At 36.7% G+C, this 17,083-nt stretch overlaps 2 protein-coding genes and 1 pseudogene across 6 annotated transcripts; 1 reads left to right on the top strand and 2 right to left on the bottom strand.

Moving 5' to 3' along the window:
* Positions 1-443: 443 nt before the first annotated feature.
* On the bottom strand, positions 444-2,891 carry LOC147396203 (polygalacturonase At1g48100-like). The gene is made up of 6 exons (XM_086451518.1): positions 2,100-2,891; positions 1,836-2,003; positions 1,636-1,680; positions 1,332-1,539; positions 1,159-1,240; positions 444-1,077 (listed from the first exon to the last, which is right to left on the bottom strand). Exons 1-6 carry the CDS (start codon positions 2,484-2,486, stop codon positions 576-578), a joined length of 1,392 nt encoding a protein of 463 aa, XP_086307644.1. The 5' UTR covers positions 2,487-2,891; the 3' UTR covers positions 444-575.
* A 7,207-nt stretch (positions 2,892-10,098) lies between these two features.
* Positions 10,099-13,512, top strand: LOC147396204 (serine/threonine-protein kinase EDR1-like). 4 transcript variants are annotated; one of them, XR_015181030.1, is made up of 4 exons: positions 10,099-10,669; positions 10,813-10,824; positions 12,602-12,944; positions 13,103-13,501. XR_015181030.1 is itself a non-coding variant. In XM_086452139.1 (3 exons), the coding sequence occupies exons 1-3, from the start codon at positions 12,496-12,498 to the stop codon at positions 13,114-13,116; spliced, it is 351 nt and encodes a 116-aa protein (XP_086308265.1). In that variant the 5' UTR covers positions 10,677-12,495; the 3' UTR covers positions 13,117-13,512. The 4 variants fall into 4 exon arrangements, 1 of the variants encoding a protein (XP_086308265.1); XR_015181032.1 differs by lacking the exon at positions 13,103-13,501 and having other exon boundaries at positions 12,602-12,781; positions 12,894-12,984; XM_086452139.1 differs by lacking the exon at positions 10,099-10,669 and having other exon boundaries at positions 10,677-12,781; positions 12,894-12,944; positions 13,103-13,512.
* A 163-nt stretch (positions 13,513-13,675) lies between these two features.
* LOC147396205 (putative auxin efflux carrier component 1b) lies at positions 13,676-17,006 on the bottom strand (annotated as a pseudogene). The gene is made up of 6 exons (XR_015181029.1): positions 15,849-17,006; positions 15,210-15,414; positions 15,031-15,116; positions 14,770-14,928; positions 14,076-14,152; positions 13,676-13,960 (listed from the first exon to the last, which is right to left on the bottom strand). The product of XR_015181029.1 is annotated as a putative auxin efflux carrier component 1b (transcript).
* Between the last annotated feature and the right edge of the window lie 77 nt (positions 17,007-17,083).

A 17,083-nucleotide genomic window follows, 5' to 3' on the forward strand; every position in this document is an offset into this window, starting at 1 on the left:
AACAGAGCAAACTAGTACCTTCACAATTTGAAGGCTCTAACAATATGACAATAAGGTCAAAAAATGTTATATACATACCCAATACTTGGGATTAGGCATTAATGGTTATGATGGTGTGTTTGCTTATTATGATGGTGTGTTTGCTTTATTGGAAATTTGATTAGAGTCATGCTGGGGTGACATTGGGATTTACTGTGATTCTCACATTTCTGACGTGGGGTGTGCAAATGACCATAGATGTGTTTCGAGAGATACAATTAAAAAGCATCTACTGTTATGTGTTCACTTCCACGTCAGAAATGTGATTTGATTATCAATTTTCATTTTTTGAAACTAAATTCTCATTGAAAACCTAATTATCGGAGACTTGTCTATCCAAGAGAACTCTTTCTTCAACTTGGTGGTTACACATGCACAAATCTCATAGTCTTAAACCCAATGTCAGAGCATAATATGGTGGGATGTATTATATTACACCAATCTTTTATTTGTCATAGTTAAACTTTGGAACTGATACAACTATATCCTTTCTTATAAATATATTAATCTTCTTTACATTCTCTAATCTAAGTTCTTTAGCATTGATCTATATTGTTCTGCGGGGTTGATCGTGGTCGGCCCTCTAATAAGCAGAAAACTGGTGGAATAGTGAGTGTCTGTGAAGATCCATAAGCATTCCAACAAAATGGGTCTGCTAAAATCTCTCCTTTTGCTGGAAGCAGCTCCACGTCCGAGAGTGTTAGGTTGGTACACGGGACCGAGTCACTGCAGCCAAAATGTATTGGTAGGCTTCGCACATCGTAGGTCCCTTTGATGTTTGTGTACGATATATCGGACACCAAAACTGCTGATGTTTGGTTGGCGCAACCTTTGGTTAGACAGTAAAACTGGTCGATTATAATCGGGTTCCTCACCGTGTCCATGTGCACATTATTGAATGTCACCTTAGACACCGAGCCCGATCCCCCTTGCCAGGTCTTGATCCTAACCCCATTATCGGAGTACTTTATGACTGAATCAGTAACTGTGATATTGGAAACACAAGCCCTTGAATTGTGGTTGCCTAGACTACCGATGCTGAACATAAAACACAAGTTAGTTACTTTAAAAAATCGATCGAAAATTTTGTATTCCAACCAAAAGGGACAAAAAAAAAACCTGATTCCATGACCAGGTCCACATGTAATGTTTCTTATGTCTACATTGTAACAACCCGATCCAATCGATACACAATCATCTCCTATAGGAAAAATTAGTTACGGGAGAACATATTAAGCTTTTGAGAATTAGAAATGGAGAAAATGGGAATATTAGGGAGGTTTTGAACTTACCATTGGAAATGACTGAATTATATATCCCCACATTTTCTGCGTTCTCTATGTGAATTCCATCGGTGTTGGGACTTAGAGCGGGTGATTTTATGGTAATTGAATCTATATGGACGTTCCTGCAATTATCGAATCTGAAGTGGAATTGGGGACTGTTTTGAATTTTAAGTCCTTGTACGGTCAAATTGTAGCTCGTAAAGAACCTTATGGCCTGCATCAAAAATTTAACAAAAGCATAATTTAGATAATATATGCATTCCATTAATATGAAGCTAAAAGAAGGTTATCGAGTTAATGTTTTGCTTACAACGGGGCTATCGCAAGGTCCAGGCAATGTCTTTCCGTTTATTCCCTGTTCCATTGGTATAGGTGATTAACAAGAGCCTTAATACGAAAATTCTACTTTTCAAAACAAACAAAAAAAAAAAAATACTAATATTCCATAAATTTATTTAAAAAATAAAAAATTACTTTGGCTGCATAAGTTTAGTTTTTTTTTTTTAATACCTTGTGAGGTTTACAGGGGAGGTTCCACCACTTGTCGCCTTTTCCATCGATAATGCCACCCCCTTGAAGCGACATTCCATCGATTCTATAGAAAACCAACCATTGGCGTCTACTATTATTTTTGGGCCATGAATCGGGTCCATCGGGTGGCATAAGAGTCCCATCAACCTGAACAGAGTTCAGAAAGTACATTAGTCCAAAACCCACCAACATGTCTGCTCGAATCTTGAAGAAAACATGTGCTTGTCTAGAATAACCCATTACCTGAAACATGATTCGGGTGTGACAAGGACCCGTGAAAATTGTAGATTGAATCATAAAAGAGTAAAATTCAGGAACAAGAAGAGTGACTGAATTAGTTTCAGCTTGGCACGCCGTTTCCCATGCCATCTGGAAAGCTTGTGTATCGTCCGTTACGCCATCTCCAACAGCACCAAACGATCGTACATTTATAACACCAGTAGAATTAGTGTTATCATCGTAAGTAGGGTTAGAAGGTCCGGGTGCAGGGGAAGGAGGAACTGATATTTGGGATATTGGGTGACCATGCTTGTGTTTTGTATGATTATGTAGTCTGCCTTGGACAGAAACAGAGAAAAAAGAGGCAGAGATGCAGAAAAAGATCAGTAAGAACAAGTGGACAAATTCCATTGTTTGACTTTAACTTAGTTCAGATCAGAAACAAAGAGAGTTCAGATACTTATAGAACCAAAACTCTCACTATCCTATGAATGGTCTAGGTATTACTCAAGCTCGTGCTATCAAAATTCAAAGAAGCCCAACTTGGATTTTGATGGGCTTTGTCACTATCACAAGTCTGGATCAAACCCCACAGTTGAGGAAGTCATGACAAGTTTAGACTTCTCTTGTAAATGTGTGACCACTGTGAGCACTAATAGAGCAACTTGAGAAAGTTTGGAAGTAGGATTTATACTAGGAATTGTTAGTGGAAGCTCTTTAAAACTAAATTTTTTAATGGCGGAAACCGACCAATTCCATATAGACATTTCTTTTTGAGATTGTGGAGTCTGCACATATGATCGTTCACGGAAAAAAAGGCGGAAAGAAAAGAAGAGTAGAAGGGTAGTAGATCATTCCCCCCTCCCCATGTTCTTCCCATAACTTTCACTTTAATTGGTCCCAAATTATCTAAGTTTATTTCACCATTGAAATATATTTTCCTTAGCTTATTTAATGGAACCTTTTTCAGTTTCAGTTTGATTCCAAATACATTAATAAAGAATAATAACTGCAGATCACAGATAACAACAGAATCATGCCCAAGATTCCAAAATAACTGTCACTAGTGAGACTATTAGCTGTGGTTGTAGTATAGTTGTCATCGTCGTCATAATAGTGTAGCTGTAATAGTAGTAGTATATGGATGATTGCCACAATTATGAAAACAAAGGTGAAAATGGCTTTAGGCCTGTTTGGATAGTTTTGGAACTGAAATAACAGTAATGAAAATAGGCATGGAAATGTTGATGAAGAAAGAACATTCAACATAAAAAAGAGCACGGATTTACAAGGAACAAAGTTATCCCAGACAGAGATAAGCCAAGTTCATACTGGATTTTTAGTTTTTTGGGGATTCTTGCTGAACTTAGTATGATTTCAAGGTGCGATTTGGGACTAGGAAATTTAAAATTTAGATGAACTTCAGAACTGTTAAAAAAAAGATTTCTTTTTTCCTTTTTTATTTTTTTAAGCATGGGAGGTCATTGACAACCCACTTTTGAGGCTTTAAATTTCTTTGTAATAGAAGTTTAATTCCCTGACCAATATCTGTATGGTAAGGTTTTTCTTCAGCTTCTCTTACTGACACCTGTTAATCCCACTTTGTTTTCTTTTTTATTGAAATGGGTTTGCTTGGTTTCAAATAGAAGTCTCACCCATTGAAGTTCAAAGGAAGAAGGTTTAAAGAAATGGATAAGATAAGTATAAAAAACAGTTTTTCATGATAATTACATTGTGATAGTTAATACAAAGTGGGGATTCTTAAATTTAATAAATTAAATTGATTGATTTCATGTAGAATAGCACTCACATTTAATCCATAACCTTCTTATTTGTGAAGGATTAAAGCCTCAGAACAATTTTAAATGTTTTTAAATCACACACACACGCACACTCCTATATAGAAATTGAATAATAAGAGAGATGAAGGCCTAGGTGGATTCCATCATCAAAGGGTGGATCTATTCCCACCGCATGAGGGACCATTTGCTACTGTCATTGATAGCTGCCCTTACATCAAGTGTGAGCTATAATTGTTAAGAAATTTGAAATTTCATGAGGATTAGATCTCCTAATGAGAAGGTGGTCCTCGAGATCACATGAACAAATCTTGAGGACCATCCAATAGAAAAGATTTCGAAATCTCCTTGTTACATGTTACGAGTCCAAAGAGATATGGACTTAACTATTTACACCATTAACACCTAAGTATTTGGATGATTTTGTATAATTATGTTAGTCTTCTAAAGGAGGATATTGTCGCTTGTCAAGCACTCGAAGATCCCACACCACATAATATGACATGTGGGACCCTATTTTTTGACTTAGAGAATCTCTGGACTGAACCATAGTGGGGTTTTAACAAAAATCAACTTGGTCCATTGAATTTGAGCAATTTTCATCATAAGCCAAGAGCATGAATTAAAATTAAAAATAAATACTAAATAAAATAATGGAGCTGAAAAACCAAAATATTTGTTACTAATGCTCAGGATCCATGTTGAAAATGCTCAAATCCTGTGGCTGGGAATCTCAAATCATGTATTTCTTTTTGCAGGAGGAAACATGCAGAAGATAAAGCTCACTCAACTCTATCAAAAATTCAAAATTATACAAAATGCATGAGAAAGTCCCAAGTCCAAATTATGAGTCTTTTTTCAATAAATATTTCATCCTTCCATCTTAAAATAAAAATAAAAGATGGTGATGACCATCATTTTAAGACAATTTGGTACTAGTCCGCTCTTAATTCAGTTTCCACCCTGTATATGATGCCCATAAGGATATTTAGTTAGACCATGCGACCATTCAAACATTCTTAATTTTATTTAAAAGAATAATTGTTAAGAATGGAAATCCAAACTATGGATTTAGACCATCATTTAAAGAGAAATTTTTATACAGGTAGTGATGCCAAATTAGACTGATTTTGATGAGGAAGATCATCATACCCGAGAAAAAGTTACTATAAGATTAGATCATCACATATTATATGCATTTGGACCTCACGAGCCGAAGCACAAGCAGGGTATAAGAACAAGAAACATAGAGTAGCTCTTATTTTAAACTCACTTGTGCAATCCTAACAAGAGCTCCTTGGGGGCCTTTTTCAGCTTTCAAATTGTTATAAGTTAACCATGCATATATATATATATACAGGGTTCGTTCGTCACCCAACCATTTACCCAACAATTTGCCCAACATGTTTTATCCTACATGGGTTAGAAGTTGTGGAATAGACTGATTTTTGGTGAGGATGATCTCTATGGTGAGGAGATCATGTTCACCAAAAATCAACCCATTCCAAAACTTCAGAATAGACTGATTTTTGGTGAGGATGATCTCTATGGTGAGGAGATCATCCTCACCAAAAATCAACCCATTCCAAAACTTCTAACCCTATCACAAATGATCTACAAAAAATGGATGGTCCACGATTTTTCAACTTGTAAACATGGGGTTAGAAGTTTTGGAATGGGTTGATTTTTGGTGAGGATAATCTTCTAACCGTAGAGGTCATCCTCAACAAAAATCAGCCTATTTCAAAACTTCTAACCCATGTAGGACAAAACATATTTGGCAAATTGTTGGGTAAATGGTTGGGTGTTGAACATTTCCCATATATATATATATATATATATAGGGGGGCGTTCAATGGCAAACTTTTTAGCAAACTTTTTGGCAAAACATTTTTCAAAACATGAGTTAGAAGTTTTGGAATGGGCTGATTTTTGGTGAGGATGATCTCTACAGTGAGGAGATCATCCTCACCAAAAATCAGCTCATTTCAAAACTTCTAACACCATCAAAAATAGTTTACAAAAAATGGACGGTCCACGATTTTTCAACTGGTAAACATGGGTTAAAAGTTTTGGAATGGGCTGATTTTTGGTGAGGACGATCTACTCACCGTAGAGATCATCCTCACCAAAAATCAGCCCATTCCAAAACTTCTAACCCATGTTTTGAAAAATGTTTTGCCAAAAAGTTTGCTAAAAAGTTTGCCCTTGAACGCTACCCATATATATATATATATATATTATGGGTCCCGTTCGGCACCCTAAGTTTTACCACACACTTTAACAAACGCGTTTTGTCTTATATGAGTTAGAAGTTTCGGAATGAGCTGATTTTTGGTGAGGATGATCTCTATGGTGAGGAGATCATCCTCACCAAAAATCAGCTCATTCCAAAACTTCTAACCCCGTCAAAATTGATTTACAAAAAATGGACGGTCCACGATTTTTCAACATGTAACATGGGGCTAAACATTTCGGAATGGGCTGATTTTTGGGGAAGATGATCTTCTAATCATAGAGATCATCCTCACCAAAAATCAGCCCATTCCAAAACTTCTAACCCATGTAGGACAAAAAACGTTTGTTAAAGTGTGTGGTAAAACTTAGGGTGCTGAACATTTCCCTATATATATATATATATATAGAGTAGCGTTCAATGGCCAACAGTTTGGCAAACATTTTGACAAACACATTTTTCAAAACATGGGTAGAGGTCTTGGAATGGGCTGATTTTTGGTGAGGATGATCTCTATGGTGAGGAGATCATCATCACCAAAAATCAGCCCATTCCAAAACTTCTAACCTCATCAAAAATGGTTTACAAAAAATGGACGGTTCACGATTTTTCAACTTGTAAAATGGGGCTAGAAGTTTTGGAATGAGCTGATTTTTGGTGAGGATGATCTCCTCACCGTAGAGATCATCCTCACCAAAAATCAGCCCATTCCAAGACCTCTAACCCATGTTTTGAAAAAGTTTGTTGCCAAAATGTTTGCCAAACTGTTGGCCACGGATAGGGACCCATATATATATATATATATATATATAGGGAGGCGTTCGGAGCATCAGTTTCGTCAGCCATTTTAACAAAAGTTACCGACCGTTGGATATAATTAAATCGGACGGTCGAGATTGCTTATTACGTTTAAATGATAACTTATAAGTTTTTACTGCGCCATCCCTCATCTTTTGACTTATTAGTGTTACCTCCCTGACTAAAAAACAGCAGAGAGTGCTTATTACGTTTAAATGATAACTTATAGGTTTTTACTGCGCCATCCCTCATCTTTTGACTTATTAGTGTCCCCTCCCTGAGTGAAAAACAGCAGAGAGAACTCGTCTGTTCTCTCTAAAAGTCTCGAACAACCTCCCTCTCTCTCGCTGCAACTCCTCGACGAAAACCTCTCTCTCTCTCTCTCTCTCTCTCTCTCTCTCTCTCTCTCTCTCGCGACGTCGAAACCCTCGAACCTCCTCACTCTCACTCTCTCTCGTTGAAACCCTCCTCTCTCTCGCTGCAAACTCATCGACGAAGCACGAACACGAACACGAATGGCTCCTCTCTCTCGTCGAAACCCTCCTCTCTCTCGCTCCTACTAAGTTACACTCTCTCTCGCTTTCGCTGCAACTTCGTCTCACGAACACGAACGGAGGTTTGATTTTGATCTTCACTTTGATGCATCTATGATCCATGATATACATTGATTTCTTTATCAATTTGGGGATCTATATTTTCTTCGTTGATTCTATTGATTTACATGTATTATGGTGTTTATTTTACGATTTTGGATCTGGTCTTTTCTATTTTTTGAATATTACCTTTGCTCTCCTGAACAAACGAGAGAGAACAGACGAGAGAGAAGAGATCTGTGGTTGTAAATCACTCGGGGAGGTGGCACTAATAACGCCAAACATGAGGGTGGGCGCTGTAAAAAGCCCATAACTTATAAGTTAAACGAAATCGACAATCTCGGCCGTCCGATTCAATAATATCCAACGGTCGGGTAACTTTTGTTAAAACTACTGTTAAAACTAATGCATCCGAACGCCTCCCATATATATAATATATATAGGGTCCCTTTCAGCAACAAACATTTTGGCAAACATTTTGGCAAAACATTTTTCAAAATATGAGTTAGATGTTTAGGAATGGGCTGATTTTTGGTGAGGATGATCTCTACGGTGAGGAGATCATCCTCACCAAAAATCAGCCCATTCCAAAACTTCTAGCCCCATGTTTACAAGTTCAAAATCGTGAACCGTCCATTTTTTGTAAACCATTTTTGATGGGTTAGAAGTTTTGGAATGAGCTGATTTTTGGTGATGATGATCTCCTCCCCGTAGAGATCATCCTCACCAAAAATCAGCCCATTCCAAGACCTCTAACTCATATTTTGAAAAATGTTTTGCCAAAATGTTTGTCAAAATGTTGTTGCTGAACATTTCCCATATATATATATAATATATATATAATATATGGGTCCCGTTCGCCACCCTTAGTTTTACCACACACTTTAACAAACGCGTTTTGTCTTACATGGGTTAGAAGTTTCGGAATGAGCTGATTTTTGGTGAGGATGATCTCTATGGTGAGGAGATCATCCTCACCAAAAATCAGCTCATTCCAAAACTTCTAACCCCATCAAAATTGATTTACAAAAAAAGGACGGTCCACGATTTTTCAACGTGTAAACATGGGGCTAAACATTTCGGAATGGGCTGATTTTTGGGGAGGATGATCTTCTAATCATAGAGATCATCCTCACCAAAAATCAGCTCATTCCAAAACTTCTAACCCATGTAGGACAAAAAACGTTTGTTAAAGTGTGTGGTAAAACTTAGGGTGCTGAACATTTCCCTATATATATATATAGGGGGGCGTTCAATGGCCAACTTTTTAGCAAACTTTTTGGCAAAACATTTTTCAAAAAATGAGTTAGAGGTTTTGGAATGGGCTGATTTTTGGCAAGGATGATCTCTACGGTGAGGAGATCATCATCACCAAAAATCAGCCCATTCCAAAACTTCTAACCCCATCAAAAATAGTTTACAAAAATGGACGGTCCACGATTTTTCAGCTGGTAACATGGGTTAGAAGTTTTGGAATCGGCTGATTTTTGGTGAGGATAATCTACTCACCGTAGAGATCATCCTCACCAAAAATCATCCCATTCCAAAACCTCTAACCCATGTTTTGAAAAATGTTTTGCCAAAAAGTTTGCTAAAAAGTTTGCCCTTGATCGCTACCCATATATATATGGGTAGCGATCAAGGGCAAACTTTTTGGCAAAACATTTTCAAAACATGGGTTAAAGGTTTTGGAATGGGATGATTTTTGGTGAGGATGATCTCTACGGTGAGGAGATCATCCTCACAAAAAATCAGCCCATTCCAAAACTTCTAACCCCATCAAAAACAGTTTACAAAAAAAGGACGATCCACGATTTTTCAGCTTGTAAACATGGGTTAGAAGTTTTGGAATGGCTGCTGATTTTTGGTGAGGGTGATCTCCTCTCCGTAGAGATCATCCTCACCAAAAATCAGCCCATTCCAAAACCTCTAACTCATGTTTTGAAAAATGTTTTGCCAAAAAGTTGGCCATTGAACGCCCCCCTATATATATAGGGAAATGTTCAGCACCCTAAGTTTTACCACACACTTTAACAAACGTTTTTTGTCCTATATGGGTTAGAAGTTTTGGAATGAGCTGATTTTTGGTGAGGATGATCTCTATGATTAGAAGATCATCCTCCCCAAAAATCAGCCCATTCCGAAATGTTTAGCCCCATGTTTACACGTTGAAAAATCGTGGACCGTCCATTTTTTGTAAATCAATTTTGATGGGGTTAGAAGTTTTGGAATGAGCTGATTTTTGGTGAGGATGATCTCCTCACCATAGAGATCATCCTCACCAAAAATCAGCTCATTCCGAAACTTCTAACCCATGTAAGACAAAACGCGTTTGTTAAAGTGTGTGGTAAAACTAAGGGTGGCGAACGGGACCCATATATATATATGGGAAGCGTTCGGCGCAAAATATTTTGACAAACATTTTGGCAAACATTTTTCGTGCGTAGGATAACAACTAAATGGGCGGTCGAGATTAAACAACAGCCGAACGGTTTAAGTGAGGGATTATACGTTTATTTACAGCGCCATCCCTTAAAAATCTATAAATTAGTGCGTCCTCCCTGTCGTTTTAAAATCGGAACAAAAAAACAGAGAGTGATTCTCACTCTCGACAGAACTAAACCCTCATCTCTCACGAAACCCTCTCGCTCGCTCGACCTCTCTGGCTGCAACTAAATCCTTTTCAACCCTCTCTCCCACTTTCTCTCTCTCGCTCTCGCCTGAAACCCTCTCTCTTGCTCTCGTTCTTGCATTCTCTCTCGCACGAAACACGAACTGCTGACCTCTCTGCTGCAACTTCATCGACGAAACACGAATTCCTGCAACTTCTCTCGTCTCTCTCGTTGAACCCTCTCGACCCTCTCTCTCACTCTCTCTCGCTCTTGCTGCAACTATCTAAAGAAAAGAACGGCTGAGTTCTCCCATGACATACCAGATGCTCATGTTACTTCTTTTAGATGTTTCCAGTGTACAAATTTATAGAAAATCAAATCTTGACCCGAGTTTCTGCTATGTAGAAAAACATTTAGGGTTTTTCCCTCTTTTTCACATTTTACTCAGTCCTTAGTAGCTGACCTCTAATCATTGGTCGATGATGACGACTACTTTGTTCTGCTCGATGACTTACAAATTTACTAAGTGGGAGGTGTTCTCCCCAAACCAGTGCAGGTATATACAGCTTTTCATATAAAGAGTCTTGCGACATAAATTATTTTTTAGATATCTGGTAAGGCTTCATAATTTTTTTTTGACTGGGTGTTTGCTTCCTGGCATGGATTTATTTGATGTCTTTCCCATAATTTGCACTCCAGTCAGCATCTGAGGTAATTAAAGTCTTACCCTCTATGGTTATACTTTATTTATGTGAAACTTTGTTAAGTATCAGATGATGTTCGCATGAGTTGGTCATGTGATGAGTTAGTTTTTTATGTTCTTCGTTGCTCCAAGGGGGCTCGATGGTTGCTAAGACGTTCTTAGGTATTTCGGCATTTCGGCCAAGACCTTGGAAACTAGTCATATTTATGATGCTTCAATCTTCTTATTCTGCTTCTACAATGTTGGATTATAATAGGCTTCAATTCAATTGATATACTTAATCCATCTATTTCATTCTAGGACTACAGAACCCGAACCCAACTCGACTGAATTTGAATTTTCTTTGTTGGAACCATATTTGCTTGCTTGGTGATGGTAGATTCCCTTAGTTTAAATGTAGATTGTATGAAGTAGGCTGTTAGTGGATTGATCAGACCCGAAATCTGATCCGATAACTTAGGATCTGATTGAGGATTTGGGTTTCAATGAGGATATGATTGGTAACCTATCTTTGAGAAAACATGAAATCAAATGGTTGAGATTTATCTACATAAAAAATCACACTTAAATCTTGAAATAAATTTTTTTCCTTGCCTGTATATATTGAAGTTTATGATGGACCATCCAATTTTAAAATCAGATGTATCCTCTTGTTTTCTAGATTATATTTATTTGGTTCTAATTCTATCCATCTTGATATGAGAATCTGGTATGTCATGGAATTATTCTATGAACATGAAGATTGGTGAAATAATTATATATTGTGATTTGATTTCCGATTATTTGGGTTTAAACCATTTTTTTTAAAGTTTAAACCATTTTTTATTAGAATTATCACCAAATGAGAGTAAGTTTTAGCTCATACTGTAAATTTATGTTTAATCATTCTGGTGCATATTTATATTTGTTGAGCATTACTTAGAGGTAGATTCTTACGAAATGAAAGGTCTACCGAGAATGAGAGACCACCTTCAATGGCGGCAAGCGAGTTGGTGATTGCTTTCAACATATTTTTGGGTTGAAGTTGTAATCATGAGAAAATTTTGGTGTTTCTCATTGCTCTTATTGTATGTTCAAGGAGAAATTTTAGGATTTTGCCTACAAATCTACAAATCTGGGATTTTGCCTGTTGTTTTACCATCCCTGTAGAAAAAGAATTGTTCTTCTTTCTTTTGTGTCTACATAGAGTTCGCATTTCTTGTGGTTCATTTCACGTTGGAGCCTCACTTGGTACACTGTGGAAACCAATATCTTTTGTGGATGCAACTGATTGGGTTGGGTAGGGTTTCTTTGCTTTTAACAAGTTTAGGGAGAGTTTCTTAGCTTTTAAGAAGTTCTATATTGATAATGTTCAACATTTGTTGTGTCATTCCCTTACCAAGTAACCAGTGTTTCCTTTTTCTGTTTTAATTTTTTTTTGTTCTTTTTTTTTATTTTGTTCCTTGATCTCCTCATGCTACTAACTCCACTTTATTGGCTTCACTTCCTTCAATACGATAATTTACATTCTCCGGAGGCTTTGTCTTATTTTTAGGCTGTATTAAGTGATTAAGAATTCCCTTGGAAGATTTGGCAGGTGAAAGAAAAATCATATTTACCATTGAACCACTGTATATTTTGTTGTTGTTTTTCAAATGTGCTAAAGGTTGAGCATAAAAATGGGTCTAGTCCGAGCATAAATGCAGTTGACACACTTTGAAACTAGTCCCTATTGCATTGTAGTTCTGTTAAAAATCCCCTTAAGTTATGAATTTATGCTACTGACCATTGACCATGCTCTTGAAGAGTTGGAGCAAATTGCACGCCGTCTTACATTTGACTGCCCTGCCACTGAGGTCGGTCTTTTGGTCCAAAGGCTTGCCGACCTTGTTATAGAGCATATGGGTGGGCCAGTTAGGGATGCTAATTTCATGATGGCGAGGTGGATGGAAAGAAATGCCGAGTTACAGGCTTCTCTTCACATAAGTATATTGCCTATTGGGTCCTTAAATATTGGTGTTGTACTTGTGTTTCACTTGAGGACAGTTTTACAGTTATTAGGAATTCTGAAACTTTCATGGAATTTAATCTTTTGCAGTTTGTACGAGTGCCACTTGGATTAATGAGAATTACATATCTTGTAAAACTGGTATAATCAATGAGATCATGTTATCTAATTATAGAATAAATATGTAGTCATTTGTAGTATAATAATGAGCCCCCTTCTACCTCGCTCCTAGAGGGAAAAAAAAAACCTGTTTTTAATTATACATCATCTGTGTTGATCATTTTTTGCACGATGGGCAGATAAATTATGCTGAATTTTCTGCTATGACGAGGGAAGGAAATGGAGAACCATGAGAAGTGATTTGAAGTTCAACTTTGGACGACTCTATGAAAACACCAGACACTTGATGTACTGTTGCTGACTGAACCCAAGTTACTAACTGAAATCAATTTTTTTGTACAATGAGAAATGCTCGACAATAGTAATGAATTTACTAAATCTTTTGATCTTTACGAGTCCAGGTTATTTTAAATTTTTTTCTCGTTTGAATGATTGGTAATGAAGAGAGTTCATCAAAAGCAATTTATACCATAAAATTGATTACCAGTGAACAGTCATCTTTGAGTTGGTTTGAGCATAGTGGGTGAGAAATCTTAGCAAATTGAAGGACTCAATGATAGTTTCTCAGCCTCATCATCATTATAAACCCCCTACTAAATAATAGTTTCTCAGGTAGGGGTGAACTGGAAACTTGATATTATGTCTTCAAGAAGGGGTTGTTAACGGTGAACATTCATAATTCAATTGGTTTGAGTTTACTAGGTGAGAAATCTCAGCACAACAAAAGAGCTTAATAATAGTTTCTTAGCCTCAAGATGAGAAACACAAAAACTCAGACATTGTGACCCAAAACCATGTCAGAGATCAACCTTTCTTCTTATAACATAAAGTTTACAAACTCTAGAAGACAGAAACTTGTGACCTATAGATTGGAAGTCTTAGGAGATTAGTAGTCTAAAAACCAATCCTCGTGATCAATTAAAATCGTATGATCCTTGTAATTCTGATTTTTCGCCTTATATAGCTGATATCAAAGACCCAATAATATGTAACATAGTGTTGTGATGGGCAATGAGACAATCATTCCGAAGATGACCCTGCAAGTAAATACAAACTATAAGAAAGTTGAAAAAGAAAAAAAAAATCCAATAAATTTAATTAACTACAAATTTAGATCCAATGTAGTTAATATTTCAATGAACATTGACTTACGCCATGCTTAATACATACGGGTGAAGATTATATTCCCTTGCAAATACAAAAGGGACTATTCCTTGTGGAAAGGCAGCCTGAAATAATCAAACAAATCTTATATTAGAATTTGATATTTTTCCTAAACTTAAGCAAGACATGAAAGATTCCTTTAAAGACACACAATTAATAGAATTATATGTAACACACCACATAATGATGTAGACATGTCGAAAAGATGAAGTTCTAAAACAAAATGCAAAAAAGGAAAAAAGATTTGGAAGAAGAGAGCAACTGTGACGACAATTCAATCTCAACCAACCTTCGATTTCTCACTCAATTACTCTCACACTCTGGAGCTCGAACCAAGTCGAAGAGCTTCTTGAGAAGAGAAGAATTGGAAAAGGATGTGGTTATTACAAATAGAATATGGTCATAATATGCACCCAACACCATATTTAATTGTGTTCTAAAGAAAGTTGGTGTGGCAATATAAACTTTTTTATTTGTTTCACACATTTATTTATTTATTTGCAAAGATTAAAACTGATTATACATTTCATTTTATAGTGCAAACAAGTAGAAAGCCCAATTACTTAATGACTCAACTTCAATTCTATTGTAAACTCCTGAGAACTAAAACAGATATCCTTAGTTCTATATGAAAATGACCAAATATAAAGTATGGGTTTTTAAAAAAAATTGGGATACTAACTTGAACAATGGAGACTTTTAATATGGTGCCTCTTAGCCCAATCCCAATAGAAGCAACAACCATTATAGCAAGCCCAGCCACAAATCTCACAAGCATCCCATATGCAGCTAGCCTATTTCCACAACAAAATGATCCTTGGTTGCAAAGCCATGAACAAACCTGAAAATTCAAGAAAATTAAAAATTAGCTCATTTGTTTTGTCGATTTTTTCGTTATCTAGATGTCATTAAATGTATAAAATTGAAAATAATTTTCTCTTACCAAGACTAAACATTGCCATTCCAAGACTTGCATTTGACAAAATTGTGATTGAATTTTCCATAATGTGGGGTTTCTTGACATCCCACCTACATTAACAATAAATGGTTAAAGATGTTAGAACAAAAGATCAATCAAAGAAACGTATTAGAGTATAATTGGGGTTCAAGATTCCAAAATACCTGCAAGAAACAAGAGCCCAACTTAGACCAAGTAAGCTTGCATAAGAGTTTGGGTTCTTTATAAGCTTAAACCAAACCATTTTCAAGATCAACCTTAGCATCTCTGAATTCATGGAAGAAGAATATTCAACAACCTTCATAGATTCTAGTTTGAGAATATTTTCCTCCTCTTTGCTAAATACCTACACCGACTGCTCACACACACCTATTTTATTCCAACACCCCAAATCAAAATTCTGTTAAAAAAAAAATTCCATGGAAAAAACTCATCCAATCTTCATGTTCACAGAATAATTCCATGACATACCAGATTCTCATATCAAGATGGATAGAATTAGAACCAAATATATAATCCAGAAAACAAGAGGATACATCTGATTTTAAAATTGGATGGTCCATCATAAACTTCAATATATACAGGCAAGGAAAAAAATTTATTTCAAGATTTAAGTGTGATTTTTTATGTAGATAAATCTCAACCATTTGATTTCATGTTTTCTCACAGATAGGTTACCAATCGTATCCTCATTGAAACCCAAATCCTCAATCAGATCCTAAGTTATCGGATCAGATTCCGGGTCTGATCAATCCACTAATAGCCTACTTCATACAATCTACATTTAAACTAAGGGAATCTACCTTCACCAAGCAAGCAAATATGGTTCCAACAAAGAAAATTCAAATTCAGTAGAGTTGGATTCGGGTTCAGTAGTCCTGGAATGAAATAGATGGATTAAGTATATCAATTGAATTGAAGCCTATTATAATCCAACATTGTAGAAGCAGAATAAGAAGATTGAAGCATCATAAATAGGACTAGTTTCCAAGGTCTTGGCTGAAATGCCGAAATACCTAAGAACGTCTTAGCAACCATCGAGCCCCCTTGAAGCAATGAAGAACATAAGAAACTAACTCATCACATGACCAACTCATGCGAACATCATCTGATACTTAACAAAGTTTCACATAAATAAAATATAAACATAGAGGGTAAGACTTTAATTACCTCAGATGCTGACTGGAGTGCAAATCATGGGAAAGACATCAAATAAATCCATGCCAGTAAGCAAACACCCAGTCAAAAAAAAATTATGAAGCCTTACCAGATATCTAAAAAATAATTTATGTCGCAAAGACTCTTTATATGAAAAGCTGTATATACCTGCACTGGTTTGGGGAGAACACCTCCCACTTAGTAAATTTGTAAGTCATCGAGCAGAACAAAGTAGTCGTCATCATCGACCAATGATTAGAGGTCAGCTACCAAGGACTGAGTAAAATGTGAAAAAGAGGGAAAAACCCTAAATGTTTTTCTACATAGCAGAAACCCGGGTCAAGATTTGATTTTCTATAAATTTGTACACTGGAAACATCTAAAAGAAGTAACATGAGCATCTGGTATGTCATGGGAGAACTCAGCCGTTCTTTTCTTTAGATAGTTGCAGCAAGAGCGAGAGAGAGTGAGAGAGAGGGTCGAGAGGGTTCAACGAGAGAGACGAGAGAAGTTGCAGGAATTCGTTTTTCGTCGATGAAGTTGCAGCAGAGAGGTCAGCAGTTCGTGTTTCGTGCGAGAGAGAATGCAAGAACGAGAGCAAGAGAGAGGGTTTCAGGCGAGAGCGAGAGAGAGAGAGTGAGAGAGAGAGAGTTGCAGCCAGAGAGGTCGAGCGAGCGAGCGAGAGGGTTTCGTGAGAGATGAGGGTTTAGTTCTGTCGAGAGTGAGAATCACTCTCTGTTTTTTTGTTTCGATTTTAAAACGACAGGGAGGACGCACTAATTTATAGATTTTTAAGGGATGGCGCTGTAAATAAACGTATAATCCCTCACTTAAACCGTTCGGCTGTTGTTTAATCTCGACCGCCCATTTGATTGTTATC

The sequence above is a fragment of the Akebia trifoliata genome, chromosome 8 (genome assembly GCF_017979445.1).
Source record: "Akebia trifoliata isolate Shusen 1 chromosome 8, ASM1797944v1, whole genome shotgun sequence".
Classification (NCBI taxonomy): Eukaryota; Viridiplantae; Streptophyta; class Magnoliopsida; order Ranunculales; family Lardizabalaceae; genus Akebia; species Akebia trifoliata.

Excerpts from the sequence above, each read along its gene's own strand:
- LOC147396203 (XM_086451518.1), bottom strand. The coding sequence starts at position 2,486 with ATGGAATTTGTCCACTTGTTCTTACTGATCTTTTTCTGCATCTCTGCC. Across the intron at positions 1,540-1,635 it reads GACCTTGCGATAGCCCCGTT|GCCATAAGGTTCTTTACGAG; the intron begins GTAAGCAAAACA and ends TTTTTGATGCAG. Across the intron at positions 1,078-1,158 it reads GGACCTGGTCATGGAATCAG|CATCGGTAGTCTAGGCAACC; the intron begins GTTTTTTTTTTG and ends TTTTATGTTCAG.
- LOC147396204 (XM_086452139.1), top strand. The coding sequence starts at position 12,496 with ATGCAGTTGACACACTTTGAAACTAGTCCCTATTGCATTGTAGTTCTG. Across the intron at positions 12,782-12,893 it reads ACAGGCTTCTCTTCACATAA|TTTGTACGAGTGCCACTTGG; the intron begins GTATATTGCCTA and ends AATCTTTTGCAG.